At 37.4% G+C, this 27804-nt stretch overlaps 1 protein-coding gene across 1 annotated transcript in view; it reads left to right on the top strand.

Annotated features, from left to right (window-relative positions):
- Positions 1 to 753: 753 nt before the first annotated feature.
- The window catches only part of AOPEP (aminopeptidase O (putative)), a 190053-nt gene continuing 163002 nt past the window's right edge, over positions 754 to 27804 (top strand). Inside the window, exons 1-5 of the mRNA XM_050913244.1 lie at positions 754 to 1654; positions 13244 to 13410; positions 15350 to 15359; positions 21681 to 21827; positions 26069 to 26317. Of these exons, the coding sequence (XP_050769201.1) occupies positions 852 to 1654; positions 13244 to 13410; positions 15350 to 15359; positions 21681 to 21827; positions 26069 to 26317 (1376 nt within the window). The 5' untranslated portion in view covers positions 754 to 851. The remainder of the gene's footprint in view (positions 1655 to 13243; positions 13411 to 15349; positions 15360 to 21680; positions 21828 to 26068; positions 26318 to 27804) is intronic.

Genomic DNA, 27804 nt, shown 5'->3' with positions numbered 1-27804 from the left:
TGTTAACGGGTTTCCAGCTATTAAGATGTAATCATATACCTTAAGTATTTAACTATAAATTTGAAAAATCTTCATGAGCAATCTCAAAGGAATACTTGGAATGCACTCATAGTAAATTGGCTCATTTTCTTGTAATTTACTAGAAGTGCTGATATGAGAGCAGTTGTAATGTGGAGAGTATATTAATCCATGGAGATGCATTGTATACATGAAATTATTACTTTAAGACATATGAGGTGATTTAGGCTTACTCTTGTTACTTAGAATCACAGTAGAAAAATGATCACTATCTTTTGAAGTAATGCATTTGAAATAAATACAGCAACCTTAAAAACGAACAGTGCAGTAATAAATTAAATTAGATGTTGCATAACCATGTATCTTTTCTAAAGGATTACTGTGGGTGAAGAGAGTCAACAGGAGACCTATAGTAAAGTTTGTTTCTTTCAGTTTATAAAAGCTGTCTAGAAATATTTTCACTTGAGATCTTCTCTGAAAAATAAAGCCAGTGGTTCTTGACAGCAAATCCTGAAGCAACTAGCTTGATGCCGTTCTGTGGAGATACAATCCCCCTTTGGCTGTACTATTTTTAATAAAGGCAACTGGACTTTAAATAACGTTTAGATCTAGTGCATTTCAGAAATGGTTGTGAAATGATTATCTGATTTCTTTTTGTTTTTGTTTTTTTACTAGAATGTGAGAAGTGGAGGAACTGCAATTAATTTCAATACTGTGATATTAATCAAAATTATTTTTGGCACTAGGAGGCTGAATATCCTTGCTTTTTATGGAGACATCATATGTAAGAAAAGTCTAAGGCTTTGTAAAACTGTTGCCCAATAGACTGGAACATGGAGACACAGCTAGACCCCATGAAGGATGACTTGCCCTTAATGGCCAACACTAGCTACATGCTTGTAAAGCACTATATATTGGACTTGGATGTGGATTTTAAAAGTAAAGTTATTGAAGGTGTCATAGTTTTATTCTTTGAGACTGGGAGCCGGTACAGGAAAACCAGCAGTACTGGCAAAGAAGGTTGCCAGTCACAGTCTGATGAAACCTGTAAAATGAGGGCATCTGAACCCTGCCACATTCCTGTGACAAATGTGAGTGCCTGTTCATCTAAAACAAACTATAATGATTTTGCTGTCTGTGGTAAAGGTGAAGATACTTCTGATACAAATGGTAACCATAGCAATGAGGAACACGCTTCTGGGATTTCTAGTTCAAAGGACTGCTGTGATATAGAGAATCATGGGAACAAGGATTTTCTGCTGGTATTGGACTGCTGTGATTTATCTGTGCTGAAGGTTGAGGAGGTAGATGTTGCTGCTGTGTCAGGCATTGAAAAATTCACGAGGTCTGCCAAGCTAACTGATGTTTCAAAGGAGGTGGAAAATCTCAGGAATCAGATTGTACATGAACTTGTGACTTTACCTGCAGATCGCTGGAAGGAACAGCTATACTACTTTACTTGCTGCAGCCAGGCGCCTGGCTGTGGAGAGCTTCTGTTTACTACTGGCACTTGGAGCTTGGAGATAAGGAAATCAGGAATTCAAACTCCAACAGACTTTCCTCATGCAATAAGAATATGGTACAAAACCAAACCGGAGGGAAGATCTGTTACATGGACTACAGACCAGAGTGGCAGGTATGTAACTATTAGCTGAAAGCTTTGCACACATTAATTTTAAACACAGGTGTGAGAATGTAGAATTTTGTAATGCTGAGCAACTGTGAAGATGAGGACCATTCTCCTCCATTGTTTTCATTTCATCCTTGGTTTGAATCCTGTTGCTGACCTGTAGGAGAACAGACAAACTCTCTGCTCAAGAAACCCCAACAGACTCGCAGACCTCAGGCCTGTCTAAGTGGTTGCGTTTGCTCATTCCGAGTGGGAGTAAATAATTGTTGTGTATTGGAATAAGTGTGTGCGGGGAATAGGGAGTTACCACTTAGGGGAAGAGAAGGTATGCATGACGGGTTATTTTCCCTTTAATACTTGGTGTTGTTTTTCCTTCCTGGCTTACACAACTGATCATACAGCATAAAGATCAGTATACATAATATTTAATAGAATTGCTTCACAACTAGTCTTTTATCAATATTGTAATAAGTTTAGAGATGCAGTCTTTTCCTGTTTAGTCTTTCATAATCAACTTTTAAAATCTCCTTCATCTATTATGTAAAGTACCTTGATGATAGCAAATGAACTACAAACTGAAACTGCAAGAAGAATTGGCATTTTATCTAGCGTTTGTTACAGTACACAGTGCTGTACAGAAATCTTCAAGATAAGTTCTTTATAGGAGGGAAAATACAATCCACTCGACTTCTGCAACTGTAATTGTTTTACTGTAATGTTCAAAGCTGGATTTTAATGGCTTTTAGTTCTTTATGATACCTAAAAAACAGGAACAAAGTTGGAAGAAGAGGAAGAAATTTGGTCTAATTGAATACTTGCTTTTCATTCCCAAGCTAGAGATATATGGTTACCTTTCATTTCAGTTATGCTAATAGAAATTAAGAGTCTTCTCACTGGCATCCATGTTAGGAAAATGAGGCCTTTTAATGTACATTTGGTAGTTAGGTAATTCTACTGCTAAACCATGAGCAGCATCAAGTCCAGGAATGTCTCAGTCATGTCCATTACCTCTTCCCCTTCCCCTTCCCTTCCTCACTCCCCAAGGAGTTATTTTTGGTATGAGTTTAGGAAATTTAACTCAATATAGTATCTTCAGTTATGAAAATTCTGAATTTTGACTGTATGCAAAGGTAGGGCAATTGCCTGTGATCACACAACGTGTTCGTGTCTACCTGCCCCTTGTGAAAGTCTTTGAGACTAATGTTAGCAACACCGAACTGGTATAGGACTCCTCCTCTGTGTGTTGTCTGTGTGTTTTGAGCATTTGAAGGTTTCTTTTAAGCATCTAAATCACTAATGTCTTTTAGTTTAGGCTCTTTTCCCCTTTCACTGCAAAGCATTATTCTTACTTTAGGGACATTTCATGGCAGTTGTACACAAACACATGGAATTTTATGAATCAATAATGAAGCAGGAAAAGATGGCTTGACATGGGTCAGGCAGTCTGATGGTAACAAGTAGTCTCAAGCTGGTTTATTTTCAGTCTTTTGTAGGGTATTCCAGAAACTAATGCCTGTTGGCTGTCAGAAAATAAGTTTTCCTATCACGGTCATTAGAATCTTTCTTGCAACGTTTTTAAAATCAAATTCTGTATGTGATGAACCCATAAATATAGTGGTAAAGCTCATCGTACAAAATGCTGTCATATTTTTCCTTCCCTTTCTAAAAATATAGCCCATTTATAATGTATGGGGGAAGTACTATTACATTATATTGTCATAGGGGAATTCTTTTAATTGTTCCAAATTATGCGTATGGTGCTTTTTTAGGCAGATGTCAAATCCTTTCCCAGAGGAGTCTATAATCTATGGTTCTAACTCCAAAGAAAAGTGAAGCAAATAACAAAGTACAAGCATTGTGTGGCCACTTCCAATATGTTTCCTCTAATTTAACACTAGTACAATGTTTTGAAATTTAACCTATGCACTATTTTATAGACTTCTGTTGTATTTGTTTTAAACAATGATGTATAATAATATACAAAAAAATCGGTTAAAACAAAGCTTTGTGGGATGAGTTTAGGCAAGTTGAGATACATGTATGCAAACCTGATGTTAGCACAGCAGGGTACACTTCTGTTTTCAGTAGAGGAACTGAACACATGCAATTTCAGCATTTCTCTGTTTGGGCTTTTGATACTAGAAAATACATTAATGATCAAGAAGGAAGGTTTTCTTTAGCCTTAGAACATGTTTTTTGTAATAACGTGCTTTTTGGGACCTTTATGTGGAAGTACTAAAAAGGAGGTAAAATAGAGGAATAGAGTATGTGTGTGAGTATATGTGGGTATGCACATATATATACATATATGTATAAATATACACACTTTTTTGTCTCTCCAAAAGTTATACTTACAAGGAATATATCAGCTTTTAAAATTGGCAGGTAACTTTTAACAGTGATCAATAACATAATTATTAAAATAGAAGAAAAAAGTGTTGCTTATAATGTTTGTAATATATTTGTCATGAGCAAAGAGCAGTTCTGTTTCAAAGTTTTTCAATTGTTTACTAGCACAATACAGCACTGGAGTTTCAAACTAAGAAGGTAATGTTGCAATTTTAACAAAATTACACTTTTGTTTGAAGTATTCTTACTAAGTATTATAAAATGATTTAAAATAAAAACTTATTTTAGACACTATAATAACCACTTTGTGGAGGGAATAATGTGTATAAAATATCTTTCATTACTGGGAAGGAGAAACTTTTTGTCAGCCCATCAAGGTGTTTAAGCAGTTTTGCCTAACTCTTAGGAGTATGTAGCAGTGTTGTGTCAGCATGGCTACCAGCGTATTTTGAATTAAATGCTTTCTCATGATCATTGTTAAGAATCCTTATTCATTAGAATATCCTGGAATCCCATCTCTTTATTGTTTAAGAAAAGAATTAAACACATTTGGGTCAAAATTAAAGAGGTAATTTTCCTAGCAGGCAGCCTTGCGAATTCACCTCTAATGGGAGATTTATCCTATCTTTTTTCTGCCATACTTATTGCCACTTCTAGTGCTGTCATAAATTAGTTAATGGTTTGTTGATATTAATGAGCGACTGGAATGGAACTCATTTCCTTATTGTGGGATTAGGAATGAAAGAGGATGTTTGATATGAACGACATCAATGAAAGACATTCCGTGACACTGAAACCTTTCAGTACTGGGTCCTAATCCTGTAAGCTACCTGTGCATTATTTACCTTGGCATACATGAATAGGTACATGAATCGGTCAGGCACATGCATTTATTTTTTCAGGTTGAGCCCTAGATATCAGATATACAGAAAAAGAGAAATGCTGGGAAGTAAAGAGGATGGATTGAATTACTTTGAGTGTATGATTTTCACGAGAATGCTACAGAAAAAGTGTGGTTTTAGAAGCTATTAAAGGATGATGTAGCAGTTTTGGGGAAACGCTCTAGAAAGAGTTAACCTTATGCTAATTTTCCAAAGTGGGAAATATTGGAAAACATGAAATTATCTCCTTAAAAACAATGATTATGATATCTTGATATTTATTTGACCAATTTAAATGTCTTTTAAAAATATTTTGTACCTGTCTAGTTGATTATCTTTATAATATCTTATTATTAGATTAAAATATCAATGAATTTTTAAAGAATTCAGTAAATATTTTTGCCTTTATGAAAGCTATGAAGGTGAATACAGCAAGCATAAATGTACAATTTGGCAGAAGTGCTAAAGATAGCATATGTTCTATAATTAAATGCTTCTTTTCAGATGTAGTGTTGAGCTGCATCACAGACATCACTGAACTGCATCGTTCCTCATTTGTTATAAATAATCTTGCATTTCTGTAATGTGCAGCTGAGGTATAGTGATTAGGAGACTATCCAAAGAGGTGGTACCTAACATAGCAATAAAACAGACCTTGGTTTCCTGTTTAAATAATTTGATGTTACTGATTCTGCTGAAACAGCAAAGAAATAGTAGAAAAGTTCTGCTGAACCTGTTGTGATCTGTTTTGTGGACCTGTGTCGGGAGTCTGTGTCAGGCTGGATCTCACTGACATGGAGGCTGGCACAATTCCTCATTGTTTTTTGTCTGCAGATAAAAAAAGAGAGATTTTACCTTTTTTGAAACTGGTTGTTTCAAGCCTGCCTCTCCTTAAGACACACATGTTTTGAAATGCAAATTGTGTTTGAAGACAGTAGTTGCAGTTGTTCAGATGCATTGGTGACAAGAGCTATTCATAAATTTGGGTACTTCTGAAGATAAGCTCTTAAAAATCATAATCTTCTTTGGCACTGTAGTCAATCAGACTGTGTTAGGTAGTATGTTGCATGCAGTAAGGACTAAATAAAAACTGTATAAAAGTACACATGGCAACATGGAAATTTTTCATTTTTTACTATTTTAACATTTAGTTCATAGTTGATATTCCCTTTTGAAAGAGACTGAAATTTTCATAAATGTTCTAAACTTGAGATTTTTTATAAATATTCAGGGTAGTGGAAACATGCTAAACACGTTTCTTGACTATTTAGCTAAAGCTTGAAGTTGGAAGTGAATTCTTAAGCAGTGATCTCTGATTTCCAGGAGGTTACGCATAGAAGTCCATGTTTATGAACTTTCTGTATATGGAAATATAACCCAGAAAAAATGTTTTGTGTAGTTATAAGCACCATGTTTCTAGTGTCAGTCACAACAATGATATTTACTAAAAACCAAGAAATGGAGTTTAATACATTTTAGTATATGTAATTTCCTTAAGTTTCAGAACAGTTCTCAAGAATTAGGAAATTGTTTTGTTTTATCTAGACTGCTGGAGAAGCAAAATGTCACCATTTCGCATGTGGAAGGATTGCTTTCCAAACATAAGTCTTCAAAGTTTTGATTTAGAATTATTTAAGTCTGTCATCTTTTACGTCCTACAGAGGTCAAATGACCATCTAAAGGTTGCAAAATTATTTTTTGTGTCCTTAGGGATTGGTACTTAAGAGTGAAGAATTGCATTTGGCTAAGGTGAGCTAGCAGTTTGCAGTGGATATTGTCTGGGTATTGGCTGCAAGTCATTCCCTAATCATACTCATATACCTGGGCATTTTAGGCCATACTTAGAATATGTTTGCAGTAGGCGTGCAAAAAAAGAGGGTAATTGTACTGATTCCCAGGCTGGATCACACAGTTTCTCCCTACTTAGTCTAAAGTCTTTCTGATTACCCTCGAAGTTCAGCATAATGCTTTGTGTTTGTATTTTCTGTCTCCAAAGTGTATTAACAACATAGTCAACCACAGAGCTACTTGGTACTGATGAAAAGAGGGAAGGAGGGAGAGCTAAAAAGGAATGACGAAGCCGCCTATCAAAATACACTTGCTGAAAGAGACACTCATGACCTCTCTAAACCTGGATGCTGGTTCTGTGCACCACTGGTCTGATGACATAGGTGTGTCTACAGCTGGGTGATAAGGCATATTAGGGAGCTAATCTAACTGCAGATAAGCGGCGGGGGAAGGGAGTGCCTCATAGGAGTTATTTGGAATATGCTACTGAGGTTAGTTTGGAAGGTAGAGTTATCTGTTTCACTGGTAATACAGATTTGTGCCAATGTAACCCTGTGAGTAGCCCTTACGGAGTCTGAGGCATCCATTTGATTTTCATCATATATTTGATATTTTCAAAGCACATTTTTTTCAGGGTAGAAATTGGAAAAATGAGTCAGATTTTCACAGTTTCAAACTGCAAATTAGAAAATGTGTTATGAAAACAGATGTTTATTTTTCAGTGGCATGAGTTAGCATCATTCAGTGCTCTTGGATGCTGGAAATGCAGGAAGGGAATGAAGAGCTTGTTTTTTTTCATGGGCAAGACTTGGGATAATAAGATGGTCCAGAATCCAGGCAAGTCACAGACTAAATCCTAAGGGGCTACCATCAGCTGTGGGGAATTCTCTGCTGTTATTTTGTGTAATTTTGTTCCCAGTGGTGAATATTTATAATTGAGTAATTAATGAAGCAATCTGAAGTTTGTTGGATTACTCATGTCTGATGTAGTGATTTCTAAGGAAGAACAAATGGTATCAGGAATAGAATGGAGAAGTAAAATAAAAATAAACAAAAAAAAAAAGTAGGCAGACCTTGAGCAGAAAATGAACTGATTTGATATTTCTAGAAATGTGGATGGCAACAAACAAATATTTCTAAAAAATGTAAAATAGCTTCTCTGAATTAGTTGTCCTAACTAAAAAGGAAGACCATGAGAAACGAGGTTTTTTTAGTGGACTTCATACTTTTTCAGAGTTATAGCAAGTTTCATGGCCTAGCAGGACAAATGATACTCAGATGTAGGTGGAGTAAGTGGATGCCTATGGCACAGGACAGAGGAAGGAAGTGCTGGGCACTCATAGAGGCACTGCATACCAGAGTACAAGGGGCAAGGCTGATGATACTCCTTCAGGACGAAGGAATACAAAAGGCAAGTTGCTTCACTAAAATGTGCCAATGAGAGGACCGTACTAGATCAGAGGAGGCTGAGAATGAAATAGTATTATGAAAATACCATTATCCATATCAACAATAACAGTCTAAATGTTTTAATTTTCATATCTAAAAGGGAGGTGAAAACACAGAATATTAAAGCACCAGTGATATGGGGAATGAAGAGTCAAACCAGCACCTGCGTGTTTGACCAAGAAACCAAAGCAACCTTTGATTTCAGAATAGAGGTGAGAAAGTCCAGCTGTATCACAGTTCATATCCATAGGAAAAGTCTTCTGTTTTTAAAGACGGAGGCTTACAAGGGGTTGGATTTTTTTGTTCACTGCTGTGGAAATAGAGCAATTAGGACATCTCCTGTTTTCTCTGCCAATAGTCAGTTATTTCCAATCTTTACTGCCATTTAAACAGGAGCTACGGCTATGAAATTAAATTTTGTTTAAACACAGTCAGGTGGTACTTCCTAAACTGTTACAGAAGTAGTATTAAAGACATAGTGGGAATGGAATACCTAAGGGATTGGTCAGATGTGTGACTTCAAATTTAGGAAACTTTCTCATAACAACATTGAAGAAGCTGTTAAGCATATTGCATTTGCCAAAAATACAGGTCAAAGCAAGTGAAAAAAATCCTTATTGTTAGAGGCAAAGTGGGAGCACAATAAGTAATAAACTGATTTTCTTTGAAAAAGGTATGCCCTGTCTTAACCTTATTATCTTTGCTTCCCAGTGATGGCTGTACCAAAAGATAAAACTTTTGAACAGGAGATTGTGCATGTACTATGTCTAGAAGAAGCAGGATTGATATACCTGATGTGGACCACAAATTAGTGGGCAAAAGTCAAAAAAATTTACAGTGAAGTATCAGTTTAGAAATGTGGCTATCCAGCTGTTCAAAAACGAGCATCAGAGTAACAGAGATTACTGGAAATCACTCATGGTGGAGAGATTATGGTGGAATCACTCATCTCCTAATCATATTCAGTACTTCTAAATTGGAGAATGGTTTAAAAAAGGCATGGGTAATTATTGACTGGTGTTTTATTCAACAGAAAGATGAAAACAAGAATACCTGCTCTGGAGTCTGATGACAATCACATCCGCACTTTGCAGATATGTAAATGAATAAGGCAGAACAAAAAAGTTGGTGTGATTTAGGTGCCAGGAAATCCTGCTGCTTTGTGGAAATGACACTGTAATTTAGAGTAAGAAACAGCTGCAAACAGCAGCGGTTTTACAGGGAGTGGCCTTGTAGTTGCAGGAGGTTGCCACCTTACATCCTTACATGGAGACAACCCTTGATGAAATAGGGAATGTGTTTTTTCAAATACAGGAAAGAGATAGAGTTGTTGAGCTGGGCATTTTCGTTGAGAAAGCTTCAAACAGGCACTAACCAAAGCAGGTTGACATGGCTGAGCCTCAGGACACGATTCGGGTGTTTGATGGCAGGTATCTCAAAGAAGACCTGCAGATTCCTGTTTGGAGAAGAGTATCAACTGAACATTTATTATTAGCTTTAAGGTAGTAGCTTAATTTGTTATTATAATTGATACGCTTACATGGAAGAGGGAGATCTGCCAAGAGCTGGTTTGAACTAGTTCTGTTATGTTATGAAAATATATGGAATACTGATGAGTTAGGATTGCATGAATCAAATTTTCCATAGAATCCTTGGCTCTGGGAGATTGCTGAACAACAGACAGCCCTGAGTCTCCTTTTGGAGCAAAACCAAACAATACTACAAGTAGTGCTTGATTTCTCCAGTAGCCTGGATTGTTGATCACTGGGAATTACTAGTCATAAGGTTCACTAAATGAGTGACCAGAGACATATTTTATGTTTTGTGGGTGCTTGTTTTTCCAATGTAACAAGTAATTAGACAAATAGTCTGAGTTCTCTGCTTATCTTTTGCTGTATTCAATTTCCTTATCTCTTCCAACCTATGGTGGCAAAGATTATGGCTGGCATAAACAACATATTACCTAAGTAGATGATTTAAACGTTACAAGACCATTAAAAGTGAAAGAAGAGAGATGGAGAGGACAGATAGTAGGAAAAAGGAAAGGAACTGTGAAGTTTCCTCCTGGCAGTGGTAGGGATAAATCAGGAAAAAAAGGCAAATTTTGTATCAATTAACAAAAGCAGTCTAAACCTAATTATTTGTCATTGCTATTCTTTGATGTACCTTGGTTAACTAGTAACTTTTCTTTTTCTGGATCAGGTGAAAAATCTTATCCATATCAGGATAAGGATTATGTTTCTGGTCCTCTTACATGCTGGAATTGTGCTGCCTGGCCCAGAACAAAGAAAACTGTTAGCTGCAATGGGTGTCCTAAAGTAACACTGCACTATTAACAATGTTGTAAATTACTACTGTAAATGAAGTATAAAAAATTAGCAAAATAAAACATGATTTGTCATGGGAAGCAAAAAAAAATCTGTGGAGGTATATTTTAGGGTGAGAAGAAAATAGATTAAAAATTCCAGTGAAAGAATGAAAGATGAAGAAAAATTCATGAGTTCACCTTATAAAAGCTCCTCTCTAAAGCAGGAGACTGTTCAATGTTAGCCAACATCTCAGTTGATGGCATGCTGTCAGTCAAGCTTCCAGGTGATCTTGCTATGAATGTATGACTATCTAATTAAAAGCTGATGTAATTGTTGTTCTGATAGTTTCCTCTTGAAATTTAGAACTTGTATGTTTCATTACTATTTTCTTAGCAGACTTTGACATATTTGAATACACTTGGGTTTGAAATAATGACATTAGTAAGTATACCTGGACAAAAATGGTATTAAAACGGGCGAGGAGTGGAAAGGAGGCATAGTTTTGAAGGAAAGATTATGTGCTTGCCCAGTCTTTCTCCACTTTTCTAACTCCCTTTCTACTTGGGCCTTAATTATAGAGACTTGTGACCTGCCTGTGTATGTATTTTAGCATTAAAATGTTTTAGGGAAAAAAGTTAGTTAGGTAATATGTATTATTTCTCATAATGAGAGGCTTCCTAGTCCAATGTGAAAGCTATTGGACTGGGAGGCTTGAAACTAAGCCTGTAGGCACAGCTTGAACACTAGCACTAAGCGTATCTGTTCACTGTTTCATTTTCCCCATCTGCAAAATGGTATTGACATTATTTGTAAAACACTTTATGATCTGCAGGTAAAAAGTGCTCTCTGAGAGCAAGATAACATTAATGGTCTCGGTAGTGTCTGTTTTGCGTTATGTTTGTATTCTATTTGACACAGCATTGCAACATCCTGCTTAGTGCTGTTCTGCCAGCCCATTTTCTCAGTCATTGTGGCATTTCCCTCTAAAATTTCTTCAGGATATGAAAATCCCCTGTATTGCTCTTAAGACTGGGTTGTACCAATGGCACCCAGCAAAACAGCCTTCACAAATGCATGGTAAATCATTGGTAAAAAATGTATATCTGTAGTCATTAACCCCACCTTTCCTTTCATTCCTATAAACTCTACTAGGATCTCTTTTTATAATGCTGATAAAGTTTTCATGAATGAGGAACCATCCTTTCCTCCCCATCCCTCCCAGCACACATATCTTTTAGGGTAAATAATATGTCCAGTATCTCTTGGCTGGCATTATAAGGAGGAAGCAGAACCTCCTAGGAGGTGAAAAAGCAAGCTCTTCCTTTTTGTTGTGAACTTACTGCCAGGCACTGTTTCTGTTTCTGGGAGAAAACCCAATTATTTTATGTGTATCAGAGTTGGTTACAGATTCAGTTTTAGGAGATGAATTCCAAAGAAATTAAAGCTAGCTAATTACCACTTTTGACAAGAAGGCAAAAATAGCTTCAGAATATTTTTCATCCACGGCTGTCAGTATCTCCAAGTTCTTTCCCTGTGTGTAGTTTAGAGTTGGCCTTAGGGAAGGAATAATTTGAATGGAGGAGCTGTTTGGAGGGGAGTAAAGAAGATGCTCAGATCTTAGCCATTGCAAAATAGGTTTTGCCCTAACAACTTGTCTCCTATTTTCTAAAGTGTTTTGATGATTTCTAAACTCAAGTTATGAAAGATACTGATCAGAATATTTTTAGCCTCAAGCATTCACAAAATAATGTGTTGTGCTTCCGGAATATTGGCTTTAAATATCATAGGTTTTTAAAAACTCAGTGCAGTAAAGTGATGCTTTCAAGATTTTCTTTCTTTAGCTGGAGAAACCTACTGACTGTGTTTGTTTTATATAGTTTATATTTGAAAACTTAGCTTTTTTAAGCTAAGGGGTGATGTTATACAAGTACTAGGAATTAAGATAAAACTGCAAAATGCAACAAAAGAAGTAAAACAAGAATTCTTACATCTGTGCACCAGCAATAGCAAGCTAGGAGGAGTTAATGAAAGGCCTTGTTACTTTCCGAGCTGTGGCTAAGCTGCTAATAAGAAACTGGGTGGCATGAAATATTGCAGCTGAAATTGGAAAGGGTCAGTAGATGAAGAGGCTGCCTAGGAGAGGGTTAGAGAAACTGCAGAAAGAGCAATACTACAAGGATGATTGCTATGTGAAAAGCGAGAAGGAGGCTGAGGCTGATAGGGAAGAAATGCTTTCTTCTCATTATATGCCCTGTGGTTGAAATTCTGAAAGGCAAGTGAGCTAGCGTGCATTACCTTACTGCAAGAAGAAATGTGAAAATGTCAAGATTTATTGAGGCTTGGACTAAGGAAGGCTGAAGGCTAGATCTACTGCTCTGAGTTTGGATGTGCCTCCAGGTTGTATGGAGAGATAGGATTAATGATAATGAAAGCACTATGATGACAACAGGGAGGTTTCACACGTGTTGGTGAAGCCCTGCAATGGCATCTTCAGAAGATATTCAGAAGCCTTCTTTCGCCTTATGGGTTCAGCTGAGAGTTACTGTATGAGGCTGGAAGACTCATGCAGAAGCAGGAGAGGGGAAAGACTGGAGTTACTCTTTTCTAGTTTATGCAAAAATTATTGTGGTAATCTTGCTTTTCTTCATCCTATCTTAAATGACTTACATCTTTGATTGGTTCATGTCATACAGGTTTGAAACCTACATAGCTGAGGTTAAAAAAAACTCAGTACAACAGCAGGTTTGATTTTTGACAGAAAAGTTAATTCAGTCTTTCTTATTGTAACTCCCACTTCAATCTCTTTTCCTTCCATCTAGGCCATGTGTTTATACGATGGGATCACCAATAAACAACAGAGCCCTTTTCCCATGCCAAGAACCACCTGTTGCCTTGTCAACATGGCAAGCCTCAGTCCGAACAGCTGCAGGCTTTGTTGTGTTAATGAGTGGTGAAAACTCAGCAGAACCAGTCCAGCTTCGAGAAGGTGAAATATATTTTCTATAGCAAATTATTTTCAATAATTTTATAATTAGAAATGCAGCTTAGTAAATATATGATTTTTGGAAGAATGAAGTTCCTAACCTTAAAAGCACTTGCATGTCTATCTGTAATCTCCGTGTCATTCTGTGGAAAAGTTAGCTGCTCAAGGCCTCAGGATAACTTAGTAAGAATTCAAGAATTCTACGTTTCACTATGTTACTTCTACTTACTCTTTTTTGTGTTTTTATTCCTTTTACTTTTTCCAAACCTGGACTTCACTTGTCATAAATTGACTTTTTTTTGATCACTCTGCAGTTGAACGTTTCATAGATTAAGTACCTTATCAGGCTTTTGACAACTTCAGGCTTGGTAGATAATTAACTTTCAGTTCTAGTTCTCCAGTCCAAGTGTTGCTCAGCATGCCAGTGATTAGAAGCGGTCATTGTGTCATATCTGTTTCCTGAAATACATGGAATAGATGAAGAATATCAGGTCAGTGCCCTGAAAATCTGGTCTTTGGGGTTTTTTTGGCATTGGTAGATCATACCTTGTGCAACAGGAAGCAAGCAAGCATTTTTCTTCTGTGTTGGTTATACTTTATTCTCTAAACCTCTGTCTGCACAGAGAAGGAAGTTTTTAAGGCAGTTCTACACATAATAATACAAAGTATGTCTTGCTCCCATTAGTTTTGAGATAATCTGTCAAACAGGGTCAGTATTTTCTAGTGTAAGTAGTTCTGATGAAAAGTAGCGTATAGGAAAAGGTTAGAATTAGGTGTTTCTGGGGAAAAAAAAAATCTTATGTTCCCCTTTAAAGAGGCAAGTTTATTCTTGCGGGAAAAAAAAGAATGAAAGTCTCCTAGATTTGAGAACCATCAGTTAATCCATTTGCATGGAATTGTCTGGTTATTTCTGGCCATATGTGAAGCCTGTTTCAAGCCTTGTCTCTGCTGTTGAAATATGGAAAACTGCCATGATGAGTGCTCAGCTCACTTGGACAGTAATACTTTCCTGTCTCGCCATCAAGAAAGCAAGAGTGCTCTTGACCTCAGAGTCGAAGAACAGCTCTGCCATCATTGTTTAATTAGTTTAATCCACACTTACACCTTACTAATGAGTTGTTGCCTGTCTGTCCCTGAGTGGTGGCTATGTGGTTTGAAATATTAAGAGGAAGAAGGATGCTTATGTGAATTTCTAGAAATGGAAACCTTGGAAAAAATTTCACGCAGTATAAATTGGCATAAGTCAGTTAAAATTGATACTTTCTTAGACTAATTAGCTAGTTGAAAAGGCTGTATTGTGAAAGAATTATTTCCTCATTAACTTTCTTTTGTCATTCTGGTTTAAAAAACACATTAAAATTATACTTGAATAAAGAAAAAAACTAATTGTGGGAAAACCATTTTTAAAATGCGGTTGATGGAGCGTTGAGAATTATATCAGTGTACCGTATTGTTAATGATAGCACTGGAGCTTAGTCACCCAAAATCAGCCTTGTCCCCCTGTGGAGAACAGAAGGGGCTTTTGTTTAAATACTTGTAGTTGTTGCAATGGGTCAGTTTATGGTGGTAATTCATGTGTTAGCTTAAAGCTTTGTTTGTTTTGGGTTTGTTTTTTTTTTTAATTTTTCCAAAGGCTAACCCAGTATATTTCGTTTCCTAAGAACTCTGTGAAAGCAAGAAATACTGTAAGAAGTCTTTAATGGAAAGGCCAGTAGGGCGGAAATGACTCATTTTAGCTTCACTGTGCTAATGAAGTGCTGAGTGAAAGTGTGAACTGGGAAGACCCAAATGTAGCATTAAAGCTGGCTCCTTTAGGAGCCCTGTGACAATGGCAGAGTTTTGTGCTGAAGTTTACTGAACTGAAGAGAAGCAGCAGGACCACCTACTGCACTTCCGTCCTTACAGTTTTCCTTCCACCTTTCATCAAGATGAAATTCCCAAGAGTGTGGAAGGTTCTGCTTATGGATCTATGCAGCACACACAAGTATTTATGCTAATTTTGATGTCATGATGCAAGGGTTGCTGAGTTTCTTCAAAGGTAGTAGGCATTATACTCCAGTAGCTCTCAAAGACTCAATCATGGATGAAACCCTCATTATATTGGTGCTTATATACAGTTGGAAATGACAAATTGGTGCTAGAGAGCTGTTTGGAATTGTAAAAATTTACAAAACAGATACAAAGGGAAGAAGGGAAAGGAGCAGTATTGTGAGGAATGTTTAAAAAAACAAACAAACCCAAGGCTGAAGTGCTAATCTGAAGCCTTGAATAAATTCTTAATGAATTTAGGAATACAAGTTCATTAGTTTAATTAGTGGGACTATTAAGAGTTAAAAAGTTCAAAATGGTCTGTAGTGTTAAATAACCTGTCCCACATAGATCTTGTTGTTAGGCAATTATGCAGGGCATATGAAATCTATCCAACTTAAAATTTTGTCTTTACATTTATAAAACACACCTAAAAGCCTTTCAGGGTGGCTTCAATTAAAATAACTTCTCTTTGCCAAATTATTTACATACAGTATGCTATTGCTGTGCTGCATATTTATAAAGTCATACATAATGGGCAGAACACGAAAATTTATTTTTAAAAATGCAATTTCTCGGAAAGAATAAGCATTTTGGCAAGCAGTTGTGAATGAATTTATTCTGAATGGAACTACAAGTTAGCTGAGTATTTTTTCCTTTAAAAGTCATATTTATGACAAGTGTGCAGGCAGACAATAAGAGAACAGCAAGCAAGGATGATACCTACATGCTTGTAAACAGAGATCTGCATTCTGCTTCACAGACCTACCTCTCTAGACGCACGGATGCTGTGATCCAGTGCGTAGCTCGACTAGGTGTACTCACATGCATAGATTCCTCATTTGCCACTTGTATTTGCAGGTTTTGGTAATAGTGTACTTCCTCCCATATGTGTGTCCTGGTTTCGGCTAGGACAGAGTTAATTTTCTTCCTAGTAGCTGGTATAGTGCTGTGTTTTGGATTTAGTAGGAAAACAATGTTGATAACACACTGATGTTTTTAGTTGTTGCTAAGTAGTGTTTATACTAAGTCAAGAATTTTTCAGCTTCTCATGCCCAGCCAGCAAGAAGGCTGGAGGGGCACAAGAAGCTGGGAGGGGACACAGCCAGGACAGCTGACCCAAACTGGCCAAAGGGATATTCCATACCATATGATGTCATGCCCAGTATATAAACTGGGGGAGTTGGCTGGGAGGGGTGGATTGCGGCTCAGGAACTAACTGGGCATCAGTCGGCGAGTGGTGAGCAATTGCATTGTGCACCACTTGCTTTGTATAGTTTAATTCTTTTAGTATTACTATTGTCATATTATTATTATTATTATTATTATTATTATTTTTCATTCCTTTCTGTCCTATTAAACTGTCTTTATCTCAACTCATGAGGTTTTTTTTCCCGATTCTCTCCCTTATCCCACTGAGGGGGGGGAGTGAGCGAGCGGCTGCGTGGTGCTTAATTGGCGGCTGGGGTTAAACCACGACAGTGTGCCATTTTTGCATTCTGCCTCCTACAAAACTATGGCCATCCTATCATTTGAAATAAAGTGAGGCCATGTTTGTTTGAAAATACTTATACGTCACTTACTCACGTACAAATGGTAACTATTCAAGTATGACCTAAAAGTGCTTTAAAATACTGTGCATTCTTTATGGAGTACTTAGAGAAGAAAAATGTATCAGAAAAATGCAATTGACAATGCCCTTTGGGAGGAAGCTTTACAGGGAGCACTATGTGTGTGTGTGTAATGTGAGCCATTTAACCAATGGATTTATTTTTCAACACTTGTCAGTTTTACTTTCCTTCAGCATATTACTGTAACACATAGAAGGTGCAAATATATTTAGTCACAAACACCTTTACATTTGTTTTGATTCATGTTTAAGAAGCAGATATTCAACTATTAAGTGTGAAATCGACTGGCTTGCCTTTTGTGCGATTACCATTATGTAGTCCTTGATCTTGTTTTGCCATCTCCGATTCCAGCCAGAAGGTGTATGCCGTTATTGAGAGGAAATACGTTGCTAGAGAAGCCACTGCTACTGCTCTGTAGCTAGCAGCAACAAGAGTTGCTTTTGTTTGTGCTCCTCTCACTTTTCACAAGGCAAAACAAGAGAGTCCAGTACTTGTGTTGATTGATCTCCAACATATATCAGGAACTACAGCATGGGAGCTGACAGCTCATCACATGCTACTCATCCCTCTGAGCCAGTGTTGAACTAATGCTCTGGCATGAATGTGAGGGTGCTCTTGTGGGAAATTCTGGCCTTCAGATGAGATCAAAGATCTCTACAAGTTACAAAGAGTTTCAGAAAGCTGGAGGGTTCTTAATCTTTGTGCTCCAGCCAAATAGTAGTTTTGGCATAACTACTTATTTAGCTGTAGTTTTATGTATTAGCGCTAGCTCTTACTTTGTATATCAAATGCTGTGTGGGGCTATCTCTCTTTTCCCCTAGAGGTAGCTGAGTTTTGTGGTTTTTTTAGTAAATCATGGACATCATCTGTATTTTGTGGTGTTTATATTTGTGTTAGTGCAAACTACTTGAGGGAAAATATACTAATAAGTAAAAATACTCTTAATGTTCTTGCATCTGACATTGACAGATACTGACTCTCAGATGTTTCTTCAGTTATAATGGACTCCACAAGACTCAAACAATTTTAATGGTTTCAAAGATAGCTAAATGCATTAAAAATTCTAGGAAGTAATTACATCATTAATCATTATTATTTCAAGTAGAAGAAATAAATGGTCTTTAAATTGTTCTTTTGCAGAATTATAAATAGATTATAATTTCCTACCCTTGTTAAATGCAGTGCTAAATTTTGCATGGGACATTTTCCAGTTATACCTCATAGAATAGGTGATTGTTGTTGCATGGTTTGTGCAGTTATGACATGATAGATTTGCTTTGCAGATATGAAAAAAAAAAAAAATTTAAATTATTTTCAAAATTACCTGTAGAGAAAATATTTTGAAAGTAGTATCATTGCCTAAAATAATTATGTGTAGGAATCAAGTTGCTTTTAAATTAAGTCTGGTTGTAAGGAGAGGGTATAAGCATTACAAGTAAAAGGACTGGTGTGCTCTTCCTCTGTTTTTCCCATGGACTAACCTCAGACTAATCTCTTGTTCTTCCCAAGGTGTCCTTGCTTAGTCTTGAAATGGTTTTGTGGTACCAAATGCTGGTTTTGTGGTACCAAATGCTGGTTTTGGTAAAGAAAGCAGTCTCCCCGTTTCAGCTGCACTGTTTTCTCTTACCCTAGAGGTGGTGCTGTCTCCAAGGTAGCCACTGGAAAGCAGAGGGAAGCCAGAGGAAGGGGAGAGAAGGGAAAAGGAGTAGAGGGGAGCTTGTGATCCCAATCTATGCCTTGGGATAGATCTGAGGTTACAGATGAAGGAAAACAAAACAAAGCCCACTAACTTGAAGAAAGTTAAAGAAAGGAAGTGAAGTTATGGGAGAAAAGGGCAGGCTGGGAGACACTCTTACCAGTAGTGAGAGGAGAAGATGGAAGATAAATGAGGGTTAGACTCTGAAATACCACTTCATGGTGCTTGCTGTAGAGAAGTGTTGCCAACATAAAGACCAGTTCAGTCACCAATCAGTGAATGCACTATAGAGAGAACTCACTTGTCATGCCAGTGCATGTGATTTCAGTTCAACACAAAACAACTGTAGAATAAATATATAGTTATCCTACACAGTTCTAGAGTATGAATGCAGAAGGCATCTAAAAGCCCTGCAGGAAATGGATTGAGCCCCAGTTAGGTGTGTAAAGACAGTATGAATCTTGGATTTTGTTCTGGGCGTATCCAGAGTTTGTGTGCTCTCTGTAACGCCTGCAAAATATAAGGGGCTTGGAAAAAAGACAAGGATCTGTATGGGATCTTTGGGAAATCCTAATTTAGATAAATCTGAAAACACCAAGAAAAAACTCACTTTCTTTATCTTTGGTACCTTCACCCTTTTGCAAGGTTTGCTCCAGCTCTGAAGAGCATATGTTTGTTGCTAATTCATGTAAATTTCTGAATGTACTACATGCTGTTCTTCTCTCTGGACTGCTAAACTGGTTCCCCATTCATTTTGACATTCTGTTCAAATTACCCTTATTTTTAAAAAAAACGCTATGGTCTTGCTTGTTCTAGCCTGTCTTGCTAAGCTTGTTTTTCACTGTAACCCTCTCTGCTTCCTCTGCTTGCATAGCACAGGCCGACACCCCTTCCTTTTCATCAATCTCCTCACTGTTGTGGGAGCCTTCTTCTTTACACCTCTTGCCGTCTGGAATAGTTTTCTGTGACTGCCTTTTGACTTTCATGCTTGTTTCAGAACTCAGTTGAAAACACATTACTGTTTTTCCATTACGATTCCTCAAATTTTCACTCTTCCTCTGCTGTTATTTAACTCTTAAGGTTTTACAATTAACATAACTGCATGGAGCATTTTGTAAGGCTTTGTATATAACAAATGCTACACAAAGTGAAGTATTGTGGACTACCTCTGGGCCTTCTCTTGTATGCATTTAAGTCGATGGTAAAGCTGCTAGTAACTTCAGTGTCTCCAGGCTTGGGCCCCTACCAGAGTTTATATCAATGAAACTCTCTACATCAGGAGTTTGGTATTTCAAAATAATAAATTGTTGCTGTCCTGGGTGACCCCTTTCTCTCAAGGTGGCATTTGCTTGCCTTGGCTCATTTATAGCTTCGATAAGTTAATTAAAAAAAAAGGGGGGGGCAAGAATTTGGCAAAACAGTTATCCTCTTTGTTCCTAATGCGTTTGGAGCAAATAAGTTCCTTCTGCTCACATACTGACAGGAGGTTAGGAAAATTACAGGAGTAATATGTTCACCTGACAATACAGACAAAAGGTTTTTAATGGTAGTGGTGAATGTTGCCAGAAGTGGAAAGGAGTGAGGGAGTGTAAGTGGTTGCTAGTGCATATAAGAGGCAGAGGCTTTATCTGCCTCTTACAAGACTTCACAAACAGTATTGTTTTGTCATACTAAATAGTAGGTGGAAAATTTGTTGAGGCTAAGCAAAAAGATTTTTTTTTTGCTTGTCCTTCCTTTGGACAGCTTGACCTTCTGTGGTCATTAAGGTAGGAAACCCAGAGATGCTCTGCTGCAGTTATTTCCTTTCCTCTGTGCCTTGTGGCCTCCACTGGATTGTTTTTTTCCCTTTTTTTCCTTTTGATAGTCAGAATACTATTGCAAAAGAACAAGTATTAATGTTCTCTTAAAATAACCAAAGTTTGTATGTTTCCACAGTTGCCACAGCTAAAGTTATTTGCACGTGATTCAGGAGGTTGTAACTCATGCTAGGCTCTTTCCAAGAGTAATTAACCTATTAGTATGGTGTAGTAACTGTATTTTTGACCATAAATGAGTGCTTGAATGTGACCCTTAAGCTATACCCTTTATAAAGGGACAAACAGAAAACCTAAGCAACATTTAGATTAATGAAAAGTATGCTGTCCTAAAACATCCTCCAGTTTATCCAAAAGTGTTCATAGATACAGTCATCCTATACCATACTCCTTGTCTTCCAGCACTGTGTTCCCATAAAGGTAAGATTTATCTTTTTTTTACCTTCTAATAGACTCTCTAATCTTGTTTTAGCAGCTCCTGGATTATCATGACCAAATCATTGACTTAGGCAATATCCTATCTGATTCTAAGCTTTGAATTTTCACTGCCTGGTTCGCACATTATGTATCTCAGATTGCCAGGTCCAATTCACAAGCACTAGTGTTGTTTGTTAGAACTTGCATATCAGTTTGGTACTGTGCAGAACGCAACGAAAAGATTTTGTTCTGTGTGAGATCATACATTTAGGACAAAACCGTAAGGTGGTTGATCCAGGGTTGAAAGAGTTAAATTTGAATCTTTTTGTGTGTGTGGCTCTAAAGGTCCTATTAGGTTTCATGTCTGATGCAATTCTTGGGCAGTAACAGTACAATCATGTTAAGTTGCATTAATAACATCCCACTTATGGATGATTTATTTATAAAGACATTAGCAGATAGAGGAAAGTTGCAGGTGTAAGTAAACAGTACTGAATCCATGGTGGTTACATGTGACTGCACTTACATGTCTCAGTGAAATTACTTTTCTTTCCTCAATAAAAATACCAGGATGTCAGGTGGGAGGTTTGGCCCAAAATCTCAAGTACATAAAAATGCCAAGTACTGAATGTGTGCTATGACTGATGAGTCTGCACAAATGTTCTTTTTATTTACAGGTATCTTGAGCTGGTACTACTATGTGACTATGCCAATGCCAGCATCCACCTTCACTATTGCTGTGGGGTGCTGGCAGGAAGTTAAACAGCAGTCCTTCACAGCTGCTATCCAGACAAACATGGAGTTTTCCTTGCCATCTTCACAAGCTGATTTCAGGTTGGTGTTTAGAATATTGTTGAGAAATGAGACATATGGGTAGCATTTTCATTTACTCTGTGGAATGTGAAAGAGAGTCATATTAGTACAGGAATCAAAATAGAACTTGTTTAATCTGAACAGAAAAATCTAGACAGGAAAATAATTCCAAAGGCGTTATTTCATGGGTAAAGGTGTGGGGCTTTTTATGTGAAAACAAGGTGCTTAGTGAGCAACAGGGTTAATAAATCCCAGTGTCCTCTGGATTTGCATCCTACATTCTGTGTCTCTTAATGCCCTGCCGCAGCAATACCAGGTCCTCCCTTGTTTGTTACAATGCCTGGCTGTAAGATCTTTTGTGTTACTAGTCTTGGTCCATTCTGGATACCTAATGCCCCCTACCACAATATTGCCTACTCGCTTGCCTTTTTTTTCCTGTCCAGTCCCATCCCAGAGTTAGAGCTGGCCTGTGCAGTGGTTTGCCTGGGGTGATGTGTACTGACTGGGTACATGAAGGTACCACTGCCTGTTGCAGTGGTCCCATAAATAAAGTTGGACCAATGATTCTTTTCAATAAAAAAATACCCTGTTGTCTAGTAAATGCAGTGGCTACTTAGTTGTCTTTCACCAAACCCACAGAAATGTGATTATTTTGGATACATCTATTCCTCCTTCCAATGTTGTCAAAATTGCTCATTGAGTTTAAATTACTACAGAGTGATGGATGAACAGAACAATACTATATAGACCTGCAAATGAGATTTGAAGCTAAAAATTAAGTCTCTGGAGAAATACCGCTTGTTTCCATGTGTATTCACCATAGTTAGCAGAAGTCTCAGACATGGCACTTGATTTTCTCGCATATTACTCTCAGCTTTTCAAATTCATAGAGTCATAGAATCACAGAACAGCCCAGGTTGGAAGGGACCTTGAAAGATCATCTGGTCCAATCTTTCGTGGGAAGGGGAGCATAGATCAGGTTATCTAGCACCCATTGCCCCTTGTCTTCTCCACGTGGCTCCTTGTGAAGAGAGAGCCTCTGTGCCCTTTGTAGATGCCCTTTAAGTACTGGAATACTGTGATGAAGTCCCCCTTCCTGCTTCCCTCACAGGGCAGGTTCTCCAGCCCTTTGTTCATTTTCATGGCCCTCCTTTGGACCCTCTCCAGCCTGTCTGTGTCTTTCTTGAATTGTGGGGTCCAGAACTGGACACAATGCTCCAGGTGCAGCCTGACAAGCACTGAATAGAGTGGAGTGATGACGTCTCTATCTCTGCTAGTAATGCCTCTGTGGATGCAGCCCAGGATCTGATTTGCCTTCATTGCTGCAGCGGCGCACTGATGACTCATGTTCAACTGGTCGTCCACCAGGAACCCCTGGATCCCTTTCAGCAAGGCTGCTCCCCAGACACACAGATCCTAGCCTGTGCTGGGCTCTTTGGTTATGTCATCCCAGGTGCAGGACTTTGCAGTTGTCGTTGTTGAACTTCACACTGTTCTTGCTAGCCCACTCTTCCAGCCTGTCCAGGTGTCTCTCTCCCTTCTGAGATGTTCACCTCACCACACAGTTTGGTGTCGTCAGCAAACCTGGTGAGGGTGCTCTCAATCCCATCATCTAGGACATTTATGAAGATGTTGAACAGTGTGGGGCCCAGTATTGATCCATGGGGCACTTGTAACAGGCTGCCAGCCTGAGTGAAAAGCATTGATCACCACTCTCTGAGTGTGACCTATTAGCCAATTTCCTACCCATCTCACAGACCATCCATCCAGTCTGTATCTTGTCAGTTTGTCCAGGAGAAGGCTGTGGGAAACTGTGATGAATGTTTTGCTGAAGTCCAGGCAAACAATATCCACTGCTCTCCCCATGTCAACAGAAAATGTTGTTTTGTTGTAGAAGGTGATCAGGTTAGTCAGGCTGTAAGTATTTTTTCTGTTATGCAATTAGAAACTTAGCCAAAACAATACTCGCCTTTTAGATAGCTGTTTTGGGCTAATACTGTGTTAACATTAAGACAGTGGAATTCCTTACCGTTTTGGTAAAGCTAGTGAGGCTTTGGAACTTGAGGACCTAATAGGGATTTCTTAGTGGAATTTAAATTGAAAGGATTCTGATGGCTTGCAGCTTGGCTAATTTTGGTTTTAAAAAATTCTAATAAATCTTGAGAATAGGAATTTTTATATTTTGCCTAAGATCAGTAAGACATGCCTATTCAAGCTTTAAAATAGTTTATAGGTTTGACAAGCTTCTAGAAATTGTTTTGCGTTTATTCCTCTACTATTTATATGTTTATAATATGACTGCCTCTACAGAAATATGCTGTAGATGTTCACTATATATTCCTCTCTAACGTACAGCACGTTCAGTAATAGGAAATTTTATTGATTTGGTGCAGAAGATTATTCTTACAGAGTTTTGATAGAATAAATGAAAGTTTCCATTTTTTGTAAAGCTTCTGAAAAAAGAAATATTTTTGTAGCTTTTTGTAGCAAAACTTAGTGCAAGTTTTAATCAGTGTGATGGTCATTGGATGAGTTAATTGGCACAGGTAGTGTGATGTATCTGCAGCAGTTGACTTAGTGACAGTGGAAGAAATAGAACTAATATGTTTCGGGAAAAAAAAAAACCTGACAAAAAAAAATTGAAAAATCATCTGCAGGTGCGATGTCTATTATGCATAGACAAAAAAGGAGAGCCTAAGTGTCCAAGGTTGTTTTGCAGTTAATTACTTAAAAATCTACTCTTACAGTTATATCCAGTTAATCTTTGTTTGCGAGTTAACACAACAGACACTTGTTACTTATTTTAGTCATTAAGACTAGTAACCAAACCAACATTATACACAGTAGCAGGCATTTCTAGAAAGGGTGTGAAATTGATACACAAGCAAATGTTAAAGTAGTGTCTCAGATAAGATAATGGAGATAAACTCTTGGGCAGGAGGAAAAGAAAGGATTTCTGAAAGAAGTTGTTGAAATGTGTAATGTAATTTATGTCCAGGTGCCAGTGAATTTCACATAAGGAGACTGTATTGAAGAAAAAGTTAAATGGAGCTAGGGTGTTAAATAAGTTTCCTATCTCCTTGTGGTCATTAAGGACTTGGCAACTTTTACAAGAGATAGGGTGCTAGCTTTCATGTTCTTGCCTAATCTCAACTCTGATAATTAAATACAAGGTGACATTGTTTTAGAGCAGAAATACACTGGGTTAGACCACCCTTGGAAAAAAATTGTGTAATGATGGATGCAGTTTCTTTGTGTGTGTAATCAATGAAATAGCTTAGAGCCCACTTCTTTCACAGAAGGAGTTACGTAAAGTGTTAAAGTGTTGGCAGTTCAGCAAAATGTAGTCCTTTTCTACGTGTTATCATTTTGTTTTGTGTGTCAGCACTCACCTGGAGCGTGATCTTCCAAATGTAAATGCTTGGGGCAATGCCGAGTGCAATAACAGTAAGTGCTTTGCCTGTCCAGGCACAGTAGAACCAGCTTCCTTAAGTTGAAATCTCGAACCAAGGAGGGGCTCTGCGCTGTACAGAGAACAGGCTAGCAGGTGAAAACATGAAGCTGATTTCTGCTTAGATATGAGTCTACTTGGGCAGATAAATTATTGCAAAGGTATATGACTCAGTGTTTAGGAAGGATTTGATTTACCCCTCCTTCCTTCCAGCTACAGCTCTGAATATCCTGTAAAAGTAATGTAAAGTAAGCTTGATCCTAATGTGATATTTTCAAATGCCTACGGTGATAAGCCTGGATTGATATCTACTGTTGTTTTTTACTTAAGAAAAAAAAAAAAATCAGTAAAATTCCTGGAGAATTTTAATAACAACCAAAAAAAAACCCCCTTGGAATTTCATTCTAATTGCACTTATGTTTGTGTTAATATGTACAAAATTTTATTTTTGTAGTCAAGTTTGAATAGGAATTCTCTGAATAAATATTTTTGTATTGTTACAAAAGTTTTCTTTATGTACGTTTTAAGCACTTGTTCTTTTGATGCATATCTATTATAAAAATGAGGTTTGACTAGTCTTTTTTTTTTAGTTATGAGTAACTATATCAGTTCTACTCAGACATGTAGTAATGAGCGTTTTCACAGTGCTGCACATGTGTGAAGAGTGTGAGAATACAAATGAGTTGGTTTTATGCGAGCTAGCTCTGTCATTCTGATGTCTAGAGAATATCCTTGTCTTAGCATGCTCAGTCGTGCACATTTCTGGTATCACATTAAATTATTTTTTCTTTCTTTTTTTTGTTATTGTCAGATGGCATGAAGAAATCTGTGGTCATGTGGAATATCCCTGTCGTTTCCAAAATCCTGCTGCCAGGTTGCAGGCAGTCATTCCTTATAGAGTCTTTGCTCCCTCGTGCCTTATGGAACACTGTGAAGAACATTTGCTTCAGCTCATTCCTCAGTGCCTCTCAGCTGCTTATACCACCCTGGGTACCCACCCCTTTTCCAGGCTTGATGTTTTGATAGTTCCTTCCAACTTTTCCAGCCTGGGAATGGCTAGGTAAACAAACTTCTTAGTATCTCATCTCCTGTATTTTGTTAGACTCCTTTTTATCAGCTAGTTAACAGTGTCAAATTGCTATCAATATAAAGTTGCTGTGCTGTTTTTCTTAAACCAAACTTAAAACTCTAGTTCTGACTTCATGTGGGTAGGTTTCTTTGCATCGTTTGTGCTATGATCTTTAATTTTAGTTTTAACAGGGCTCAGGGAAGGAAAATATAAGCTCATTAGACCTGAATTTCCTCATTTGCCAAACTGAAGTTCTTTTATTGGTTCTATTGATTTAAATACTTGATGCTGCTATCATTTTGTCATGTTTTCTTTTTGCATTGGTTTTACCATTATGTCTCGGCAGAAGAGCATGTTAAAATCCAGGTCTAGAGTTTATTCATAAGCCTTTTGTGATTTATGAGTTTCTAGTCAAACACTGGTCTTTGGAAGCTTGAGTAAGGCAAACTGTAAGGATTATATTATCAAGTTTTCATAGAAATGCGGAGAATAAAAAGCTTAATTAAATAATTTTGGTTTTACAGTATAATTTCCAGTCGTGCAATGACAATAGAATTTTAGCTCTATTAGTTGTAAGGCAATGCCTAGCAATTGAAATTCCCCATTTGCTTTTTATTTTTCCTAAAAATATATATTTTTTTAAGTTGGTAATGAGATAGTGTTTGTTAATAGCAGAGAATGAAACACTATTTTTATTCACTGTTTGCCTTGTGCCAACAGTAGAGTGTTGGCAACATTTAGGCAGATGGACAAAACATCCAAGGGAAGAATTAAAGGCAAAGCTCTGTTAGAAAGATGAGGACTAAAAGGAAAGGTGTATTCCCAGACTGTTGGTTTTGTATTTTGGAGCTCTTGGTGCAGTTGTCGAGTAGGTTTGATATCTGAAGCAACTTCAACAAATTGCACAAATTACCAGTCCAAGTGCTTAGATGAACCAGAAGTTTATTTCTTTTTACAAACTGTATAATTAATGAAATAAGGAAAAATTTTGTTTCATGCTACATGTTTTGTTTCTTATTTACATAGATTTTTTTCTACAGCTTTCCTCTTGCAATCCTCCTTAGATATAAAAGTAGAAAATTGTGCTGGCATGTAATAATATTGTATGGGTTTTAGTATAAGTTTACTTTTTTTTAATGAAGATCTATAAAATATAAAACTGAAGCATTCAGTGATGCTCCTCTGTCATATAAGCCTCATTGCTTTGTACATACCTTGTACAGGTTACTGGGTTTTCAGTGGTAGCTCTTCACTCAATGAGCTTCTAAATCAAAGCATCAAGAAACTTACACGAGTCGTGGTTGCTTTGGGCACCTAACACAGACTACATTCTCTGATGCTTTGCATAGTGGTTTGATTTGGAGATAAGTGTGATGTTGTATACCGTGTTCTTAAAGCCATATGAAATTGGTAGAGCTGCTTAGCAATTTCCTCTGACTTCAAAGGCATGATACTAAAAGGTTCACACAGGTCCTTAC

Source organism: Gymnogyps californianus, chromosome Z (assembly GCF_018139145.2).
Source record: "Gymnogyps californianus isolate 813 chromosome Z, ASM1813914v2, whole genome shotgun sequence".
NCBI classification, from domain to species: Eukaryota; Metazoa; Chordata; class Aves; order Accipitriformes; family Cathartidae; genus Gymnogyps; species Gymnogyps californianus.
This window is presented reverse-complemented; position numbering and strand designations above follow the sequence as displayed.